Source organism: Camelus dromedarius, chromosome 8 (assembly GCF_036321535.1).
Source record: "Camelus dromedarius isolate mCamDro1 chromosome 8, mCamDro1.pat, whole genome shotgun sequence".
NCBI lineage: Eukaryota > Metazoa > Chordata > Mammalia > Artiodactyla > Camelidae > Camelus > Camelus dromedarius.
Window position 1 is genome coordinate 22,455,258 of NC_087443.1, and position 21,704 is coordinate 22,476,961.

General features: G+C 49.0%; 1 protein-coding gene across 3 annotated transcripts in view; it reads left to right on the forward strand.

Moving 5' to 3' along the window:
* GRID1 (glutamate ionotropic receptor delta type subunit 1) overlaps positions 1 to 21,704 on the forward strand; it is a 629,200-nt gene that overhangs the window by 566,829 nt on the left and 40,667 nt on the right. For all 3 annotated transcript variants that reach the window (XM_031461023.2, XM_031461022.2, XM_031461024.2), the window contains exon 13: positions 15,480 to 15,675. In XM_031461023.2, the coding sequence (XP_031316883.2) occupies positions 15,480 to 15,675 (196 nt within the window). The remainder of the gene's footprint in view (positions 1 to 15,479; positions 15,676 to 21,704) is intronic.

The following is a 21,704-nucleotide window of genomic DNA, read 5'->3' on the forward strand; positions in this document are numbered from 1 at the left end:
ACTGTTCCACGTGGCTAAGTTCATCTCGAGGGGGATGACACCAGGCATGAACTCATTATGCACAGGGGAAATTGCCTTCTACATGCTGGGAGAGTCCAAGACTCTTCACAGGTTAATTGATCCATTTATTCATTTCTTCATCCACCAGGTGGCCATTGAGTGCACATGGTACCCAGATTGGGCTGGGCATTGGTGGGCTAACAGTACTGCAGTTAACATCTCTATGTAACTGACACAATGACCATATTGCAAAGGTTGCCCATCACCAGGGGCTGTCCTGTTCATTCATTCATTCATTCATTCAATCACTCCATTCATTAACTCACTCACTCATTCCTTCCTTCATTTCCTACAACAAAGAGATCATTTGTTCCTGTGATGTACCTGGCATTGGGTTAGGCCCTAGAGATAAAAAAGTGAGTGATGGAAACATGGTCTCCAACTTCCTGGAGCGGCAGTTGACAATTCAGAGCCGGTAGACCAGGGACTCAAGACAGGACAGTGAAGCAAGTGCTCCGACAGGGGAAGTGCCGGTGATTTTCAGAGCACGTAGGGTGAGAGAGGTGTTAGTTTCCTGGCCTGCCATAGCAAAGTGCTACAAACTAGGTGTCTTAAACCACAGGAATGTCTTGTCCTCACAGTGCTGGAGGCTAGAAGTCCAAGATCAAGGTGTTGGTGAGGTTGTTCCTTCCAAGGGCTGTGTGTGAGGATCTGTTCCACGTGTCTCTCCTAGCTTCTGGTGGTTTGCTGGCATCTTGGGTATTTCTTGGCTGGCAGATGCATTGCCCTGATCTCTGCTTCACTGTCACATGGCGTTCTCCCCGTGTGTATGACTGTCTGTGTCCAAATGCCCCCTTTTGATAAGGACACAAGTCATATCGGATTAAGGTGCATCCTAATAACCTCATGTAACTTAATGACCTCTGCAAAGACCCTATCTTGAAATAAGGTCACATTCTGAGGTCCTGGGGGTTAGGATTGCAACATATTTATTTTGATGAGAGAGGGACACCAGTCAATCCATCACAGAGAGTGTGTCTCAGATGGAGTCCTATAGGTAGTTATATGTAACTCAAACCCAGAATATGAGGAGATGCCCATGTGCAGGGAAGGTGAAGTGTTCCACGCAGCAGATGGGAAGGACAGAGGTGAGGGAAACATGGTGGGCTTGGGAAATAGGCTGGTCACAATGTAAAGTGTAGGGGTGGTGGCTGGATGACTAGGTGGGCACAAGTCCTGTAATGCCTGGAGAGTCATGTGTAGGAGGGGTCACTTTGTTCTGAGGGGAGCCAGGAAGGTTGTCCAGACAGCATCACGGGCAGGACTCATCACAGCCTCCTACTCAGAACCTTGTCACACCATGTAGCAGGGAGCCAGGCCTCCCGCATCACAGGGTCTAGCTCTGTCCTGGTCCACCGAGTTTCCTTGGCCGGCCTGACTTCAGAACAAAGCTGACCATGGCTCAGTTCAGACATGGGGGGATGTGGCCGCTTCCTCAGGAGATGAGTCCTATGGTTTAGAATGAGCAGGGAATCTCTCTCTCATTGGCATTGGCTATATGTGGAGGGAGGGGCTTTGGGAGAGTGATGGGTAGACATGGTGCAGGGCTGGAGTCCAGGGGCTCCACTGGGATGTCCCTCTGCCCAATCACTGGCTCCTTTCCTACCATCACCCGTCTCAGGAAGCCCCTCCCGCTCGCATCAGAGCCCCCTCCTGCCTGATGCCCTCCTCTGCCCCTGTCCCTCCAGTCCCTTTGCCTTTGCTTCTTCCAGCCAGGCTGGTCAAACTCATGAAAGCCATTTTCAAAAATGCCTTTGTAGAGAGATATGAGCCTCCCTTGTTTGCGTACCTGACCAGAGCCTTCAGAATAGAAGAAAAGGAGAGAAAAAACACAGACGAGGCAGCAGAGATTTCCACGCAAACGAATGCAAATGCACTGGCAACTGAGCAACTCTTGTTATCTGGGCATAAAGATCCAGGTATAGCCTGGTCCTGGTGCTCCAGATTCTGAATCCCAGGAGACACGGGAGGTGGCCGTGAATGTGAGTGGCCTGTGAACATGGCAGGAGGGGGACATTTCAGGCAAAAGCTTGATTCTGGCAGACACAGCAATCTGGAGGGGTGGCAGTCACAGGGCAATGCATCTTTAAACAGCATAGTCCTTTGAGGGTTCCCAGGAAGCACTCATTTCTCTTGAAGTTGACAGGCAGCATCCTTCCAAATTCACCATCAACTCTCCTGCTGAAAGACCCTCTTGCCCCACCAAGGAAGGAGCTGGCTTTGCTTTGGGTTTGTGGCTGGTTTTTATGCATTGTCTTTCATTCCCAGACATCGTGGGGACAATATTGTGTTGCTAAGAGTCCGAGAAGCTCACAGAACCCTGAGCAGACGCCCTTGAAGGTGGTTCATTTGCTTGCACCCATTGGGCGTGTGGTGGCTGCAGCCTTGGTGTGACTTGGAGAAAATCTCCCCCGGCCCCTGCTTCTGGGGAGGAGGCTGTGAGCTTCCCGTAGAGGAAAAGCTCCTGGCGTCTGGACAAACTAGATTTTAATTACTAGAGGCATGTTTTTGTGGGATCCTCCCCATGGTAGCTCCGAGTCCCAACAGATATTTAAAAACGAGATTCCATTCTAGCCATGTTTCAGAGAAAACTGTCCATGGTGCTGCTGCTTTGTTAAAAGAGAGAATCTTAAACTAAGGTTTTGAATTCCAGCCCAAGCCAGAGAATCATGAAACATCGCAGTGGGGGAAGACCTAAGAGGTCATCTTGTGCGGGGAGTTCAATCACAAATGTTTACATGGCCAGGCCAAGAATGTTAATGTGGATCTGAGACGAAGGAGAGCACTGGAGCTTGCAATGACCCAGAAATCACATGCCCACGTCAAAAGCATTCACATTCAATACAGACAAATGCTACTCTGGCCAAACCAGCCACCTGTGGACCTGTCCTGAAGACTGGCAGTTTATAGCCATGCCACAGCCTAATTTTCTCATTAACTAACTGGGATACTTGAGGTACCCATTTACTGAGTGTTTCCTAATATATGGCATTATTCTCAGGGCTTTGCCTGAATTCCCCCAATATTGTGAACAGCCCCATTGTGTAGATGAGGAAACTGATGCCCAGAGAGGTTGAGTAGCTTGGCCAAGGCCACAGAGCTAGCAGTATAGAGTGATGTAACCACAGTCTAACTCTGGCACCGAAGCCCCGGACCCCTGCCCTGCATGGCTACCCTAGTATGGATGCCCCTCAGGGCAGGGGGGTGCTGTGTTCTCTGGGCAGGGCCCAGAACTCAGGCCCCCGACTCCCAGGATAACAGCACCGAACTGGACCATGCTGCTTCCCTAATTTGCTTCTATTTCTCAAGGGGTGATGAGTCAAGATGCAGAGCGAGGCTTTGCAGCCAGAACACACAAGTGTGCATGCTCAGGGCCAGTGCTGATGCTCTAGGTTCTTGGGCAAGTTGGTCTCTAATTCTTGGAGAAGTTAGTGAACCTCTCAGGGTCCTGAGAATGAGGACTGTGATAACTCCCTCCCAGGGCCAGTAGGAGGACCAAATAAAAGAGGGAATAGCACAAGGAAGGCGTGAATATATTTGGATGCCCCTGAAATGCCGGTGTCCTCTTTGTCCGCCAGGCTGCGCAAAGCATGATGCACTTTTCCAACAGTTTCTCCGTGGTGCTTTATTTAGTGGTCCACAGCTGGGTGTTCTGTCCCCATCAGACAGCCTCCTCTTGGACACTGGCACCACTGTCCTGAATGCCTTACCCAAACCCTAAGAAGTTAATGGGATGAATAATTATCTTAGAGAACGAAAAGCAGGACCGTGTCCAGTTCTGCCAGCATCCCGGTGCTACAGCTGTAGGCAGTCTTCCTCTGATCGGGCACAGGCGGCTTCCAATGAAACAGACAGTCACTAAGCAGAGAGAGCGCCAGGTTGAGGCCGTTTGGCTTGTGGGACTTCTGGGTGGTGCGGCTGGCACCTGGCATGGCTATTGGTGCTAGAAAAGCCTTTTGTCCAAGAGGAAACCAGAAGTCACCAAATGGTTGACAACAGGGCCATCGTCCTGAGGTGGAGCTGGTTTGGGAAGATGTGTCAGGCATCCTGAGATGGTCTGCGAGTTCCACCTGGCCCTGGCACGGGACCAGCCCCCAAAACCTCATAATTTCCTCATCGGTGAAGGGGTCGAATAGCTTATCACAAAGAGTGGTTCTGAAGATGAAATGACCAACCCTCATTCAGCACTTGGCACGAAGTAGGGCCCCCACCCTCCCCGACCCAAGCAAGACTCATGAGTAACAGAACGTGCCTTAGTCCTCCGCACTCCCCTCGCTAGCCTCTCTGTCAGAGTCTGTATCCTTGTTAAAGTGATTATTCTGCAGACTGATTCAGAACGGCCAGCATCTTGTAGCTTCACATTTAATTACAGCTGGGTTTGTATCGCTCAATAAGAGGCTCACACGCGCTAGTGTTTTCTCTCCAGCCTTCCCACGTGGGAAGGGCCCGAGTCTCTGTTTCCTTGCACTGTGAGAGCTGACTGCCCACGGTCGTAAATATGCTTGGGTCGACAAGGTGTCTCGGATGCTATGATCCCTGCACTGGTTGCTTTGGTTGGTTTCCCCATCACACAAATCTGCCTCCTGTGGGGTCACCATTCTGCTACCTAGAAACTCATAGCTGCTGCTTTTAAATGTTTGTCAGAGAAAATGACATCCCTTAATCTGAGTGTCCCAGCTCTCCAGCAGTAGCCCCCTGCCCTCTTTCTTCTCTTCTTCCTGCCCAGGGGGTCTTTCCACGTACACACTCAGGCCCTCAACACGTGTGCACATGCAGCCATGCACGCATACTTACGTGCAAGCACGTGGGCTCACTGCTGTTCCTCAGCCCTGCCTTCTAAACGTGTGACAGTGTTCTGCGGTACCTTCCTCACTGCCCCCTTGTGCAGGGCGGGCTCACCTGCTCATCGTCCAGGGAACACTGTCATGTTTGCACTTCCATTCCATTATACTAGCCTGTAAGTATTTTATGAGTCATTATTTCCTCAATCACATCCTTAGTGCTTCTTGGTTATTTACCATTCCTGCTCCCTTATAGCAAACTGTCAGTAGTTCCCAGAAGGGTTTTCTCTCAAGACATCCATGGTTTGAAAATACTGGCACCTTTGCCCAGAATACCTTTTACTTCTCTCCTCCATGTGTCAGTTTCTGCCTTCTCCTTAAGTGTCAGCGTAAGCCTCACCTTTCCTGCTAATCCCCTCTCCCTGTCCCCACCCACAATCTCTCGAGTCTGCCAATCTAGGGTAGGTTCAACATCGTGTTCCAGTGACTCTGAGCTTATTTCTAGCAATGTCTTTTGCACAGTGTTTTTTTTTTCCTTTATTCCCTTTTTTATTGAAGTATAGTTAGTTTACAATGTTGTGTCAATTTCTGGTGTACAGTGTACTGTTTCAGTCATACACACATATACATATATTCCTTTTCATATTCTTTTTCATCATAGGTTACTACAAGATACTGAATACAATTCCTTGTGCTGTACAGTAGAAACTTCTTGTTCATCTATTTTATACATAGTAGTTCGTATCTGCAAATCTCGAACTCCCAGTTCATCCCTTCTCACTCCCTTTCCCCCGGTAACCATGAGTTTGTTTTCTACGTCTGTTTTGCACAATGTTTTTGATTATCTGTCTACTTATTAATCCCCCCCACTTCGCTCTGGGCTGCCTAACATCACTGGAGGATGGCGGTCGAGTGGATGAGTTTTTGGATCAAGCCAGTCCTGAGTGGGGAGACAGCACTCCTTGCTGTTTCTGTAACTTTCCATAGTGATGTAATCTCCTCGAGCCTTGATTTCTCCATCTGCAAAATGGAGGGATAATAATAACTTACTGAAAATACGGCCAAGGATAAACGAAGCAATACAAACGAAATATTAGGGCAGTGTCTGGAAGTTAGTGTGATGACAGCTTTGCTCTAGAGTATCAAGTGACTGCCTGCCTGCCAGGGAAGCTGACATAATAGAGGGGCTTAGTCAGACATCCGGAAAGAAGGAAAAAAAGGAGGGAAAGACGGTGAAAACCAAAGCCAACAGGGAGCGAGGAGACTCTGGCTGTTTCTCTGGAGCGGGGGGGGGGGGGGGGGGGATGCGGGCTCTGCTAGGAGGCACTGAAGGAAGGCACCTTCACATCCTCCCGCGGGGCTGCTGCTGCTCTGGTTTGCATTTCAGTCACATTTATGACAGCCTCATAATGGATTAAGAGCCCTAGCACTGATATATTAAAGGTTAATGGTGCATCTTGCTTTTGTATTGATTTGTGGCAGCAAATATTGGTGGGTGTGGAGAGCTGGGAGCCAGCCGTGTTCTTGGCGTGGAGGCATTGCCGCCTGGAGGGGCTGTTTGTGCGGGGCTCCCACCAAGTGGGAGGGGCATGGGAGCTCCGGAAACAGATGGCGGCTACTGGAAGGGGGCCGGGTGTTCAGGCCTAGGAGGATTCTCTCAGCTAGTGCTGATTTTCATCAGATCCATAAGGAAGCTGGATCTTCAAGCTTCAAGGCCCTGAGGAAGGCGCCTTCCGAGAACCAGGCTTGATCCCTGGATTTGTTCCTGGCTTGGCTCTGATCATGTAGCTCGGGGCTCTGCCTCCTGGCCCAGGACTACAACTCTTGCATTCACGCTCCCCAAGCCACCCCTAGGCTTGCTTTCTCTGCAGATGTCCGACCTATGCTCATCCTGAGAGGACACCGGTCAACCCAAGATGAATACCTTTCCAACAATATCCAACTTAGATGATTAGAAAGTGAGAAAAAGGCTAATTCGTGACTGTATTATTCATGCACACAATAACGCATGTTTATTAAAGCATCTGCTGTGTGCCAGGCACTGTTGTGGGCGGGAGAGGGTGCAGAGTACTCCAGTTTGGCTGGAGCTTCCCTGGTTTTAGCACCAAAAGTCCTGTATCCCAGGAAACCTCCCTGTGCTCTGCAAACCAGGATGATTGCTCATGCAGGTGTAGGCACTGGTGACACAGACAATAAACCAGGTGGGCCCCATGCCAGGGGGGGATCTGCCATGAAACAGCCTGTGATAGACTTCTTTGTTGTTACCATATAACTTAAAGAGGATGAGATTTCACAGAGGGTTGTCAACAAAGTCTTCGTGGAGAAGGTGACATTTGGTCAGAGACCCAAGACACTGAGGGAATGAGCCAATTAGAGATGCGAGGAAGAAAATATCACACTGAGGAAAAAAACAGCTGCAGAAACCCCAAGGCAGAAAGGCAGGGTAGCCAGTATGGTGAGAACAGAGGTATTGGGTCCCAGCTCATGTGTGACCTTGCAGGCCATGTGAGGATTTTGGATGTTTTTTTGGAGAACTGAGAAGCAATTGGAGGGTTTCAAGCAGTGAGGTGACATGATATGACTTAGATTTTGAAAAGATCACTCTACCCATAACCCAGAGAAATAGACTATGGAGTTAAAGGTGGAAGCAAGAAGACCACTGGGGAGGTGATCTCAATATCCAGGTAGGACACAGAGTGGTTCATGATGAAGGCGGTGAGAAAAAATCTGATTCTGGATCCTTCTTGATGGCAGAAGATATCCAAGACACTGAGACTGTAGGTAAGATATGCAAGGGAGAGGAATCAGCAGTGTCAAAAAATGGAGCAGCATTTGAGGGAGATGGTTGAACCAGATCAAGAGGAAGGCTGGTGGTGGGTTTGGGGTTTACAATTGAAGAACTTGGGTTTGAACATGTTTGGTCTAGGGACCTCATAAGCCATCCAAATGGAGATGTCAGGAGGGCAGTTGCCCAGAGGCAGTGGGGTGGGTCAGGGCTGGGGTGGTCCGTTGGAGCCATAGGTCTATAGAGGTATCTACAGTGAATGGACTTGACCGAATCATGGTGAGAGGAGTGTCACCAGAGAAGATGAGCAATCTGTGGATGGAACCTGGAACACCCTAAGATTCAGAGTCTGAAAAGAGAAGAAAAACTAGAAAGGAGATGGAAAAGGAGGTGCCTGCAGCGGGGGAGAACTAAGAAAGAGTGGTGTCCCAGAAGCCAAGTGAGGGAAGGCCTTCAAGTAAGACTGAGTAATCAAGTTTGTCCAATGCAGATGGTGGGGAATGATGTGAAGACTGGGAATTGGCCTCTGAACTTGGACGGTCATTAATGACCTTGACAGAATCAGCTTCAGTTCAGTGGTGGCATGAAAACTTAAACTCGGCTCATGAGAAATGGGAAAACAATCACCATAGATTTCTCTCTAGAAGAACTGGACAGTGGTTGGAGGAGGCTGCGGTCTCAAAGAAGGAGGGAACGATTTTTTAAGATAGAAGATGTATGTGTTTGTATGCTGTTGGAAATGATCTGTAGAGAGAAGCAATTTCATGATCTGGGAGATAGAGGTGCCAACTGGAAGAGAAGTGTACTTGACAAGGCCAGAAAGTCTGGGATCCGGGGGACAAACAGAGTTAGAAATAAATAAGAGCAGAGATGGAGCTACTGTTTTCAAAGGCAAGTATTTGGTGGTTTTATAAAAGGAAATTCTTTATAGAGAAATAAAGTTCTCTACTGATTGCTTCTGTTCTCTTAGGAAATTGGAAGCAGGGTCATTGAGAGTCACCTAAGAGAGTGGGAGGATGAATTGAACAGGAGAATTTAGATTGCCCGGCAACATTAGGGGTCACTTGAGGTTAGAGGTCATGATTCTAAAATTAGACCCATCACTGTGCTGGTCTCCAGCCTGGGTTTTCCCAGCCATGTTCCGCTATAAACACGGAGTTGTTTTGAAGCTAGAGTTGATTCTTCCAGAAAACAGCAACTCAGCACCTGTCTTCTGTGAGACCATATGAGGGGTGATGTGAATCCAGAGATGGACGCAGAGTCCAGCCCCCAGTGAGCCCACTGTTGAGGTAAGGAAACAGATGTGGCAACAGCCCCATGAAGTCCATGGGGTAAACATCAGGGTAGGCTAAGCGGGGAGCCCAGAGAGGGGGCATGGGTCCGGGGGGATCCACTCTTCTTACTGGAGATGACAGCTGAGCTGATTACTGGAGGGAGGGTGGGCTTTAGTCACATGAGGATGGCAGGGTCCTGCCTGGGAAACAGACAGTCAGCCTGAGTGAAGGCCTGGAGGCCTGAGACAGCAGGACGTCTGCCAGGCTTGTGCCTGAGAGCAGGGTAGTCTGAGAAGTGACTGGAGGACACAGGACAGGAGGCAGAGGTTGGCACAGGCTGAGCACCCTTTGCCAGTGACATTAGAGGTCCCCAGATTTGACCCAGTGAAGGATGTAGATGTTCAGCCTCTGCTACCTGCTGGGGCCTTGGCTTGGTCCCTGGCTCAGCATTATCTGCCCTGGTCACGGTCATGCTCACGGCCCCAGCCCTCAGTACCGATTCCTGAGCCCCGCTCACCGCCAGGGTCTGGACTGCCTTTGGCAAATCAGAAACACGTGAGGCATATGCCCTCCTTTCAGAAACTCATATCTGGCCACCCTGGTCTGCTCTGGCAGCCAAGGACACCAGGGCTGGGCTGAATCCAAGCAGAAGATAGGCAAGTAAGGGAAACTCCAGCCGGCCTTGGGGAGGGGGTCTTGGTCCTGATGGGGCCCTGGATGCCCAGGATGGCTCGGCCCCCTTGGAGTTAATTTGGGCATGTTTACTGTGCTCTGGGACTGAAGATACAGCTGTTACAGCCAGCAGGGCACACGTTTAATGGGGTGGGAGAGAGGCCTCTCTCTTCCAAGTGAATCTTAGCTGCAGGAGTGGCCAAGGGACTAGAGGGGACCGGTGAACACAGAGCTAAATCCCCAAGGCCCAGCACTGGTACTTGGGCAGCAGAAGGATTTGTTAAATCATTTGGATCACACTTGTGTTTCCAACATCATAAAAAAATGCAAATTTTACAGAAACATATTTGTAAGAAAGTCTCACAACTGTTCAGTGCTTATTCCTCCTATTTTTGTCCCTTTAATGGTTACTTTTTACAGGAATGGAAATATCCTACATACAAATGGGTTGAGGTTTGTTGGGGTGTTTTTGGTTTTTGTTTTTCTTAGCCTATTTTGGGCAAACGTGAATTTCAGTAGTAATCAAAGAAGTGGGATTTGGAGAGGAAGCCTGGAGGGAAGGCTAGGGAAGAAAGCGAGCAGGCCTGAGCTGGGGACTCCATCCCCGCTGGGCCCTCTGTGGCCGGCGTCGGGGACACACAGCTGGAGGAGGGCTTCATGGCCTTCTATGTCCCGCAGGGATGCATTTTCTTGCCACACGGCCCTCATCCTGGTGGGTCCCTGAGTGTCCTCGTGCGGTGTTAACGTGACAGTTTCCTGAGCCGGGATCCTGATCTTCAGTCACTCAGACGACAGAATTTGGATACAGGGGAGCCTGGTGTATTCCCAGCATCCCCTTCCCCAGGCCTCTCGGAGGGTCCCTGGTCCATGATAAGGAGACCGTTCCAGGGAAGAGAGGCTGATAAGCTCCGAGCCCACTGGCCTCTGCTCCTCAGAAGGCACGGCTTCTCCAGCTCTCAGCCCTGCTCTCAGCAGTCTCTCCTCTCACTGCCCCTCAGTCTAGCCCAAGAAAAGGTAATGAAGAAACACACGCCCTCGGTGTCAGCTCCAGTGGCTAAAACACCCCCCTGCGTACTCCTCATAATCACTTTCTCCATCACTTTCTCTAACCCTTACTCTGCGATATTACTCTCCACAGCACTTTTCATCACTGGAAACATGACATCAGGGGTTGGCTGACGCCACCCCCACAGGTTCCTGCAGCCTGCAAGCTAAGATTTTTCTTCTTCATCTTTTTTTTTTTTTTTGAAACATTTTTACAGTGTGCAAAAGAAACAAACAAAAAAACCAAGGGATGTGCAGCAGAGTGGTGCTTGGCCCTCGTTACCTACGTTCAGACGCTCTGTCCCTTCCCAGAAAGTCTGCTGACCCCGGCGTGACGTAATGATTTGTGTTTTTGTTTGTTGTTCCTGTGTTCATTTCTCTCACCCCACCTCCATCATGCAGACTCCACGAGGGTGGGAACTTGGTGTTGCTCAGGCCGTATCCTTAGACCTAGGACGGTGCTCGACAGATGCTCAGGGAACAGTTTTGTTTTGTCTTTGTTTTGTTTCAATGGTCGGGTTTTGAAAGAATGAAGACCCCAAGATGCCTTTCAGAGCCCAAGCTTAGGAAGCATCTTGGAGATCCTCAGCCTTCACCTGAGGTCCTGTCTGCCTTAAAGAACCCAGGTCTGGAGGGGAGAGAATGGAAAATGTGGCAGAGCCCCAGGTAGGCGCATGATGCGTGGGAGAAGAATCAGAGAGAACAGAAGTGCAGGGGGAGCCCTGGAGAAGAAACCCAGGAGGGGCAGGGGAATGGGCAGGGAGGTGGCAGCGTGGGTACCCAAAGGTCCCGGATGCAGGCTGTGGAAACCCAACCAGGCAATCCCATCCGATTTGTGCTGCATCATCTCTGATAGAGTCAGACGCGAGAGACAGAAGAGTGAGGCTGTTGGAGTCAAGGCACCTGTGGGCTGTAGTTAAGACAGCTTCAAATTCTGAGCGTGAACATCCCCACCCTCCTGTAACTCTGTGGCCACTCCACTCCTTCCTTTTCCCCTTAATTAAGAATAATAGGGCTTGGGGATTTAGATTTATCGGGCCCATGATGATGGCAAACCCACAGTTGTTGAAATCTGTTTTACATACACTGTATATCGATTCTGCTCTTGTTTCAAGCGTATTTATCTCCATTGCCAATGAAAATATTTCTGGAACGTGCAAAGATGTATTTATAAATTCTGTATTATTGATTTTTCTCATGCTACAAACACATTTATCTCTTTGTTAATGAAAATGTATCTGGGAAATAGATTGATTTATGGAGAAAGGTATGGGGAGGGAGGGAGGTGGTGCCGAGCTGGGGAGACTGTCCTTGGCCACAGCTGAAGGAGACACTGTGGGACTTCTCACTGTTTCATCGGTGGAAACTGTTCCCAGAGGCAAAGGATGCTTGCAAAGTCCTTTTGCAACAGTCTTCTATGCTTTCCCCCTCCCCTAAAAAAAAAAAAAAACAGAAATCCAGGCCAGAAGATACAGAGAAGCAGCTCCTATTGGTCCCAAACCCAGTTTCGATAGGGTAACATTGAGTAAAAGATACTGGCTCAAAAGAAAGCGTAGAAGAGAGGCTGAACTTTGCCACAGGAGGATTGTTAACACTCATTGTTAATAAAAGGTAAAAGAAGGAGAGAGCTGGGGGTGAGCTGCTACGTGTGTGTGCCTGCAGGTGACACTGAATTAGTCAATCCAGACCCAGGTGGGCTTCTCCTTCTGGGAAGCCTTTAGCGGTGGTCCGTGGGCTAGCTGCTTCTCCTCTGTGCTTCCAGGAGCCCTCATGCAGAACCCGACTTTAATCCCTCTCACTGTTTAGTTACTGTCAGTTCACTTGTCCGACCACTCATCCACTCCTCTCTAGGAACCCCTTGAGGATGCTCACCATGCATTCCGTGCCCTGTGTGCCTCTGTGCCTTACCCCGTAGGTGTTCACCGACTGGGGACGGGACACCTGGTTGAATGGCTTCAGCCAGTTGCATCATGCGTGATACTGGTTTACAGTGACGCCCCTTGTAACAGGCAGATCTTCGTCTTTCCGTGGTTGCGGTGCTTGGACACTTTCTAGCCATTGTTGCTGGAGACACTGACTGGAGAAACAGGCTAAGTTAAATGCGCTGCTGGTGCAGCCTCCTCCAGCTAAACCTCCCTCGCTTGATCGGGCGGGCATCCTATCTGACATGAACATCTGTCTTCTGCTGACTGCTGGCTTGGAGCCTGGATGGCTGGCTGCCCCAGTTCTCCTTCACACCTCCTCATGGGTCCCTTCTAGAACTGCGCTCTGACGAGAGGACGAGTGCCCCAGGGAGATGACAGATTTGGTCTATGAATGGGCCTCCTGCACGAACTTCCAAATCGCCTGCGATAGGTTTATTCACTCTGAAATAGGGCGGTAGCACCTACTGTGTGTTAGTGAGCTTGGACGCTTTCCTTCAAAGAGGGAGTGTGCATTTGAGATGGGAAAGACCCTGCTACCCAGACACATGTCTACGGGAGGTGATGGATGGAGGCCATAGGGCTGGCCCAGCTGAGATGGCGGTGGCGATTTGGGATGGGAACAATGACCTCTACTGGGACAGAAGTGGACGTGAAGCCATTAACATTCGGGCTGCCTGCTTGTATTCCAGAGATGCTCCCTGAGCCTCTGGCCAGGGGCACTGTCATGAATAAATACCAAGAGGAGAGAGGAAATCTCCATTTCAAATGTGGGGATGAAGCAGTCGTGCTGAACTCCTTGGCAGTTACACATTCATTCCATACTCATGGAAACTGCAGTAATTTAGAGCAGTTCAGTATTTAGACTCAACTGTGTGATTCATCCTGATGTTTCCCATTCATCAAAGCCTTGTGTTTGTTTGTATTACCATGAGAAAAACAAAAAAAAAAAAGTGGGGAAAAAAGATCCCCCACTTTTCGTTACAGGCAAATTACGGCAGAGTTACAACCCTTGGGGCCCTTCAAGCAAAGGAACATCTTGCTTCAATTAGATATAAATAATGAACAATAATTAGAGAGATTTCTTCATCGAATTTGTTATTTTATGTTTCCTTTCATCAGTAATGTATTGCAACGAACACTGAGCTCTGTTTCTGGGCCACGTAGCAGGGCCTGAAGGGATTCCACGGAGTGTGTCTCCAAAACAGGAGGAAACACGCTTTGCTGGCTCCTCTGTGTGCAGGCTGTGTTGGCTGGGACCAGCCCTGGGTCTAGTGCTGAGGGTGCAAACACGGGCCTGCTTTGGCTCCAGTCCCTCCAAATTCTTAAAGTCTACTGGACGACCACGACGTATAATAATAGCACAGAATGGTTGCTGCTAGTTCCGGGGCACTGAGTTTGCATCGGTCATCGCTCTGAGAGATGGACCACACATCACCTAATTTCGTTTTCATCACAGCCTCCACTACAGGCCCTGTTTTTTAAAGATTTGGAAATTGAGGCACAGAGAGGTCAGCTGACTTGCCCAGGCCCACAGCGTTAGTGCTGGTGGAGCTGGGAGGGAAGGCAGATGGTTGAACCCCTGAGTCCCTGCTTTACCCACTCTGGGATGCTGCTCTCTGCAATCGCAGTGAGATCATACTGCCACGGAAACCACGCAGGGTGGAGAGCAAGGGATAGAGATGTCTTCTTATAGAGAGAGGTGGCCACTGGGACTTCAAAGGGTTTGCAGAAGTGTATCAGATAGACGAGTAAGATAAAGGGATTCCGGGCAGAGGGAGCGCCATGGTCTGGTGCCACAAAGGGGGATGGACCGTGTGGGACTTCCCGATTCAACCTTGGCTCTCCATGTGGAGGTGCAGCAACAGCTGGAGGTGAGATCAGGAGATGGAGGGTTGTGGAGATCAGGTTGAAAAGACCGGGTCTCTTCGTGGGAACGGTGATTCGGTGAGTGGTGGGGATGATGATTCCGGCTGATGAAAAGGAGAGGCAGATTTCCAGAAGAGAAATAAATCAAGAGCGATCAGGTTGGAGCCTGGAGAGAGAGGCTGGCTCCCTGCTGAGCTTTTTGTTCCTTGCAGTTCTGTCCTCTCAACGCAGAGTCAGGTACTGCTCATCTCGGGACAAGTGAAAACTTGGTGCCGGTTGGTCCCTTCTGATCTGACTATTCGCCCTGCCCCAAGGAAGGCACTGTTCCTCTGCCCCCAGCTCGGACACCCCCTGGCCCCATCGTGCGCCCGGCTTGAGCTACAGGCTCCTCCACGTGCAACAGACCAAGTCGTTTATCTTCACCGCCTTGAATAATTGTCAACACTTCAAAGTCGAGATTTCATATACAAACCCAGATTTCTTTCTTTACTAAAAAGCAAGTCAGGGTTGGGGGAGATGCTAAAAAGGCAACAACTGGGTGGGAACTTCAGAACAGCTGCAAGCTTTGGAGGGGACGTGCCTCTTCATGGGCACAATCCCTCAATGGGTGTCTGCCCTGCACCAGCCCAGAGTGACACAGACCATCTTGCCAGCGTGTTTCTCTTTCCTGTGCTTGTAGGCGTTTGAGTGGGAGATCGTCAATGTACAGCCTCCCAGGTTGCCCTGGCTCTTTTATATTGTGATTGTCTGTCTGTGTGTTTCTCCAGCTAGACTATATGCTCCTTGAGGGCAGGAGTTGTGTCTCACTCGTCCTTTTGTCCCTCAGGCTCAACACAGAACCTGCTTTTGGGTGTTCAGTGACCTTACTGAATTAATCTACACCAAAGAGCTGTCACTGTGATAGAAGGAGGCCTTGGCACGTGCTCCAGGCTGAGGGACTCACGGGTTGGGAGTGAAGGATGTGGATGGTGGGCCACAGCCGGGCTCGGACCCCAGGAGGGCCCTTGCAGCCCGGGTACATCCCTGCAGGGCGCCGCGTGTACCCACGTCTCACTGCCGTTTTGCATTTCAGGACATTCCAGGACCTGTCCAAACAAGTGGAAGTGTCTTACGGCACCGTCCGGGATTCCGCTGTGTACGAGTACTTCCGAGCCAAGGGCACCAACCCTCTGGAGCAAGACAGCACGTTTGCGGAGCTCTGGCGGACCATCAGCAAGAACGGAGGGGCCGACAACTGCGTGTCCAGTCCCTCGGAAGGCATCAGGAAGGTAGGCGGGAGCTGGCCACTGGGCCCGTGTGTGCTGTGACTGGGGCCACGGGGCCATCATGCTTGAGGGAGGAGATGCCTTCCCAGAGCCATCTCCTTTGGATAACTCTGTCACCTGCAGGGTGACCCATCTTCAGCAGCTTAGATAGGCATTTCTCACAGGCATGTGGAAGTCAGGTAAAGAGGTGCACGTTCTTTGGGTCGATGCCCATCTTTGGCAGCAGAAGAAAGGTGGCTGGTCCTTAGGTGCCGTCTGAATTTCCAAAGGCTCAGTGAAGAACGGGCAAGTTAAGCCGAGACATGGTCCTCCGTCCTCATGGGATCATAGGACGGTGGCTCAGAGGGACCTGACCACCCCCAAGTGAGAACATTTGGCAAAGGCTGACACAGAGGACCAGGTGAGAGGTGGAGGGAGTCGAGGGGTAGAGTTCAGGGGAGGGTAGCCATGCCAGGGGACTGTGCCGTGGAGCAGAGGTGTGCTTCTGAGATGGTAGGGAGGGCAGCCAGCCTGGGATGGAGGCTGAACCGGGGTAAACTGAGGGAGCACTGGATGGGAAGAGCCCAGGGCCAGAGAGAGAGGAAGGGCCGAAAAAGGTAAACACGTCCCTCAGCAGTGGGTTAGGCTTTGCTTATTCATTGCAGTTAATTTCCACCATAACCCAAATGAATTATGACCATCCCATTGTACAGATGAGAATCAGAGATGTGAGGCATACTTCTTGTTAGGTTCTGATGCCCAGGGTTCCAGACTGAGCAGTTTGGCATTTTTCTACCACATGCTGCAGAGCCCTGGAAGGGCCATGAGGAGGATGGTGGGATGAAGGCAGGTGTCATAAGGATGCTGCTGAAGGCACCTTCTACCCAGTGACCCTCTCAGGCAGTGGCTACTGTCCCTGTGCTCATTAGTGAATGAGGCAAGAAAGATGCGCACCGTGGCCAGAACAATGCCTCTCTGGGCGGACCGGCTGTCCAGCCTGCCTCGCTCAGTATCTCTTCCTTCTGTTTCCTGTTCTATCTACGCCATCACCTCTGTGGAACCTTCACGCACTCATGTGCACGCACAAACACACACAAGCGCATGTGCGCGCGCGCACACACCTGTCCAGCCTCCCTCAGCCTGTCCTCCTGTTCCCTGCCCATCAGTTCCCATCTCTGTGGAACCTTCTTACGGGCCGTCACACACAGCCACTCGCTCACACACACACTCCAACTAATCACACTAATGCACACATGTTGTCACATGCACACACCTGTGTTCCACATCCCCAGCCACTTGGCGATCCCATGGCCTTACTGCAGAGGGCAGTGGATATAAGGGGGCAGTTTGTGGAAAGCGTCAGGGCCACGAGGGCCCACCACTCTACTCTTCATGTTGAGAAAAGTCCTCAGCAGTCTGCCAGCTCCTCCAAGGAGATCCCCAAGGGGGTCCAAGGAGAGAGGCAGAACCTGAGTCCTGCTTTGGAAGCAGTGGGGTGGGCGGGGCATGGTGCCTGGAGACAAGCCACCCAAGCACGCATGCTCACAGGGCAGTTAGCTTGGCATGGCTTCTCCCTGTCATTTAGCTGCGTTGAACAGCAGAGAGTGTCAGCTCTGGAGCCTGGCACATTTGCATGTGAACTGCAGTTCCACAGCTCACCACTGATGCAAAATTGAGCACACCACTCTCTCTCTCTTCTTCAATGGATTATATTTGCATTCTTTTTAAATTGAAGTATAATCAATTTACAATATTGTGTCAATTTCTGGTGTATAGCATAATGTTTCAGTCATACATATATATTCGTTTTCATATTCTTTTTCATTATAGGTTACTACAAGATATTGAATATAGTTCCCTGTGTTATACAGTAGAAACTTGTTTATCTCTTTTATATATACTGATTAGTATTTGCAAATCAAACTCCCAATTTATGCCTTCCCACCCCTTTTACCCTCTGGTAACCATAAGTTTGTTCTCTATGTCTGTGAGTTTTTTTCTGTTTTGTAAATAAGTTCATTTGTGTCTTTTTTTAAGATTCCTCATATGAGTGATATCACATGATATTTTTCTTTCTCTTTCTGTCTTACTTCACTTAGAATGATAATCTCCAGTTCCGTCCATGTTGCTGCAAATGGCATTATTTCATTCTTTTTTATGGCTGAGTAGTATTCCATTGTATAAATATACCACAACTTCTTCATCCAGTCATCAGTCGATGGACATTTAGGTTGCTTCCATGTCTTGGCTATTGTAAATAGTGTTGCTGTGAACATCAGGACACCACTCTTCCTGTCGGGAGCCTCTCAGTTTTGGAAGAGCCCTGGGCAACTTCCTGTTTGGGGGGTCTCTTTAGACACTTAGAACATTTAAAATTACATGTCATGGTAGATCTGGAATGCTTGTATTTCACCAAGTAGTATCTTAACAAAAATAATAGAATGCAACATAAATGTGCTATTCCCCTGCTCACAAGGTTTACGAAGACCTCTGACTTCCTCTTGCCCAGCAAAAGGTGGCACTCTCACCTCCAGCTGCTGGGTCTTCTTTAATTCCTGACAGTGCATCTTTGTGGGTGTAGGTGACCTCACTTGGCGATAATGAATACAAAGTTGATTTAAGACCTTTTATGAATGTAAAGCTTGGGCCAAATGGCCTTCGAGTTTCCCTTTTCTGCTTCCATTGTCTCTCACAGAGAGCCAATACTCCCATCCATGCTGGATTCATATGAAGATTCATTGCAACAGGGCTACAGAAAGAACTTCTTTAAAAGGAAAACACAGCTTGTGACTTTATCAAACTTCTATTTATGACAAGACACTTTCAAGAAAATAAAAAGGCAAGTCGCTCACTGGGAGTGGATATTTACAATGCATATAATCAATAGATTACTATCTAGATTAGATGAAGAACTTTTACAAATCAAGAAAAGAAGCTCACGCAATTTAGTGGGAAGACGGACAAAAGGCTTGCACAGGACTTTCACAGAAGAGGCAACACATGTGGCCGATAGACATATGAAGAGATGTGTTCAATCATTAGTGGTCCAGAAAATGAACATTAAGACTGTAAAAATATATCATTTTACACCAGTTGGACTTGCCCCAAGTGAGATGTGGTAGAGAGGATGGGAATAACATGTGGTTAATTGCTGGTGGGAATGGACTCAGTCCAGCCACTTTGGAAACAAGTTTGTCATTCTCTTAGGAAATGAAACATTTGAATACCTTATGTCCCAGCAACTCCACTCCTATATATCCACCCAAAACAAACTTCTGCCGTATTTCAGGGGCAAGAAAGTCCATGACAGCATTGTTTATAGTGCCGAAACCCTGGGAACATTTCAAATGAGCATCAAGAAGTTAAAAAAAATGACCTACAATGAAATAAATGAATTTTAGCGTTATTTAACAGTAAGGATGAATCTTAGCTGAATAATATTAAATACAAAAAAGGCATTAAAGGCAATTTGATCTGGGTCAACTAATAGAGAGTAACATACCACATAGCACCCTTTTTAAAATGTATAAAACACAGGCATACACACATCCCAAAGTGATGATAAAATAAAAGACAAGATAGTGGTTACTCCAATGAGAGAGACAGAGCAAGAGGAAGGGGTGAAGCGTATTGTTGGATGTCAGTCAGGGTCAGTTTAGCTGTATAGTCACAGGTTTTGGGTTTTGGTTTTTTTTTTAATTTTTCATTTTGCATTATAATAAATAATAAATGAGTTAATTTAACAAGAGGGCCATTCCAAGACAAAAAAGGACAAGTGTCCTGAACCAAGGGCTGTGATTAATCTCATTCATTGCACCTACGTGCCCTTTCAAATAAATCATTCCAGACCCGCAGGGCAGAGTTTGGCTCCCACCCATGCCAGCCCCTTCTCTCCTTGTGAGCACCCAGGTGCCAGCCTGGTCTTGCTCCTGGAGAACCTCTAGAAGGCAAACGCCACCAAGAAAGCCATCTGGGGCATGACAGATCTGGAGATGGGTTGTCAGGGAAACGTCTCATTACCCTGCCATCCCACCTACTCACGTAGTCCACTGCTAGCACCTTAGAAATCATCACCTGCTGGTGATATTTAGGGTCTTCCTCATGAATAAAACAAGGTTAAAAAAAAACAGCAGTAGAAGATGCAAATAAGAGATTCCTTATAAATGCCTATAGTTTTGTGGCACAGAATCTAATCTTTTTTCTGTACATCGTATGTGTTACTTTTATGACACCTTCGTTTTATAACCCCCAAGCCACCTTTAGGGTCACAAATCTCCCTCTTGCACTTGGATCTTTAAGGGAAAAAAAAACTGACTGTCAGCACTAGACAAATGTTGAGAGTTTTATAACTAGTGTCATAAAAGTGAGTTTATAGTATTGTCAGAAAATGGAGTGCCCTGCATTTTTTACTGGAAGGAGCGCTCAGATTCACTCTCAAACCCTTCTTCTTCCTGTGCTAGTTTGGTGGCAGCTGTACCTAAATCCTTGTCTGAAACTCGTCCTGTCCCCCACCCCTATGGAACTGCCCCTCGCCCCCCCAGACCGTGGTTTCAGAAGCCTCGTGAATCCCCAGCCGTGGGTGCCCTGGGTGAGGGCCACATCCTGAATCCAGAAACTGTAAGGAAAAATCCAGCCTGTTGGAAAACATGGGCATGATCCTAATATTCAGGGAGGATGGGCTTCTCTAAATCCCAAACGGAGCCCGTTTGGGGGCAGTGCAGGCAGCCTAGCAAAGGTGAGGACTGGATGCCCCCCAGGGATGTCACAGGAACCTGCTTTCGCGAGGGGAAGATGATCTCATTTCTCATTTCCAGTTACTCTTTGGTGACTCTGGCTCCATTTCCAGAGAGTGCCTGGTAGTTCTTGGAACAATGTCTAATTGCTGCTAAAGTCAAAGAGCTTGGTATCCAGGGTCACCTCAGAGAGCTGCTACAATTTTTTTTTTTACCTTGAGATTGCTGCAGCTTTTAATGACTGGAAACCAATTTAGTTGGGAAATTGCTTAGCAAGAGGTGATCACTTTTGTACACTATCAGAACCGGAGAAAGGAACTCTGTCACGGTTGCTCCACTGCTGTGACCCACTCCTTCACGCCAGCCGTGACTCAGATAAGGAGGGGGCAGCCCTCCGGGCCCTGGGGAAGAGAACAGAAGGAATCTGGAAGGGGAGGGAGGTTTTATTTGTTTATTAAAGGCCCACAGTGTGCAGTTTTTACAACAAACCTGCCTGGCGCCCAGTAAGTCTCAATAAATACTGGGTTGTCCCCGAATGAGTCATCTGTTTGTTGTCTGACTGAGCAGAAGCTCGTAAATCGGGATGTAGTTGGTGCCATCAGTTACTGGGTTGCCCTCTGTGAATTCCTTGATGAGAGGGACAAAGGATACAGCTTCACAGTCCCTTTCGGGCTTTTCTCCTGATACCCTCCTCTTAGGAAAGAGACCCTAGGTCCTTAAGGAGAGGAGAGAGGCTGCCTTCCTTTCTCTCAGCCACCTGCACTTGCCAGTCTTAAGGAAAGACCAGACCCAGGGTCCACAAACTACGGTCCATGGGCTAAATCTAGCCGACCACCTGCTTTTACCAATAAAGTTTTATTGGGACACAGACTCATTCATTTCTGTTCTGTCTACTTTTGCTTTTCTGCTACTGCGGCTGAGTTGAGGAGTTGTGGCAGAGATCATGCGGTCTCCAAAGCCTAAAATATTTATGACCTGGCCCTTTATAGGAAACCTTTGAGGATCCCTGGTCTACTCCAGGGATATTGCCCACAGGTCAATGTCATCTGATAACTCCTAGACACATCCAATAGCTCATGGTCGAGCCAACACCATCTAAGAGGGCACAAACACATCTAGTAAGTAGGTCATCCTCTGGCTTTACATCCTCTAATAGCGCACAGGCACGGGCAGTAACACATCACCTACCCCATCGATTAGCACGCAGGTGCTGTCCTGTCTTGTCCTTTTCAGGCCTCACTCTGGTGGTCCAGAGACTTCTCTCTCCCTGCATCAGGACCCAGCCTCTCTCCTGGCCTGGCCTCATCTCCCCCTGAAATC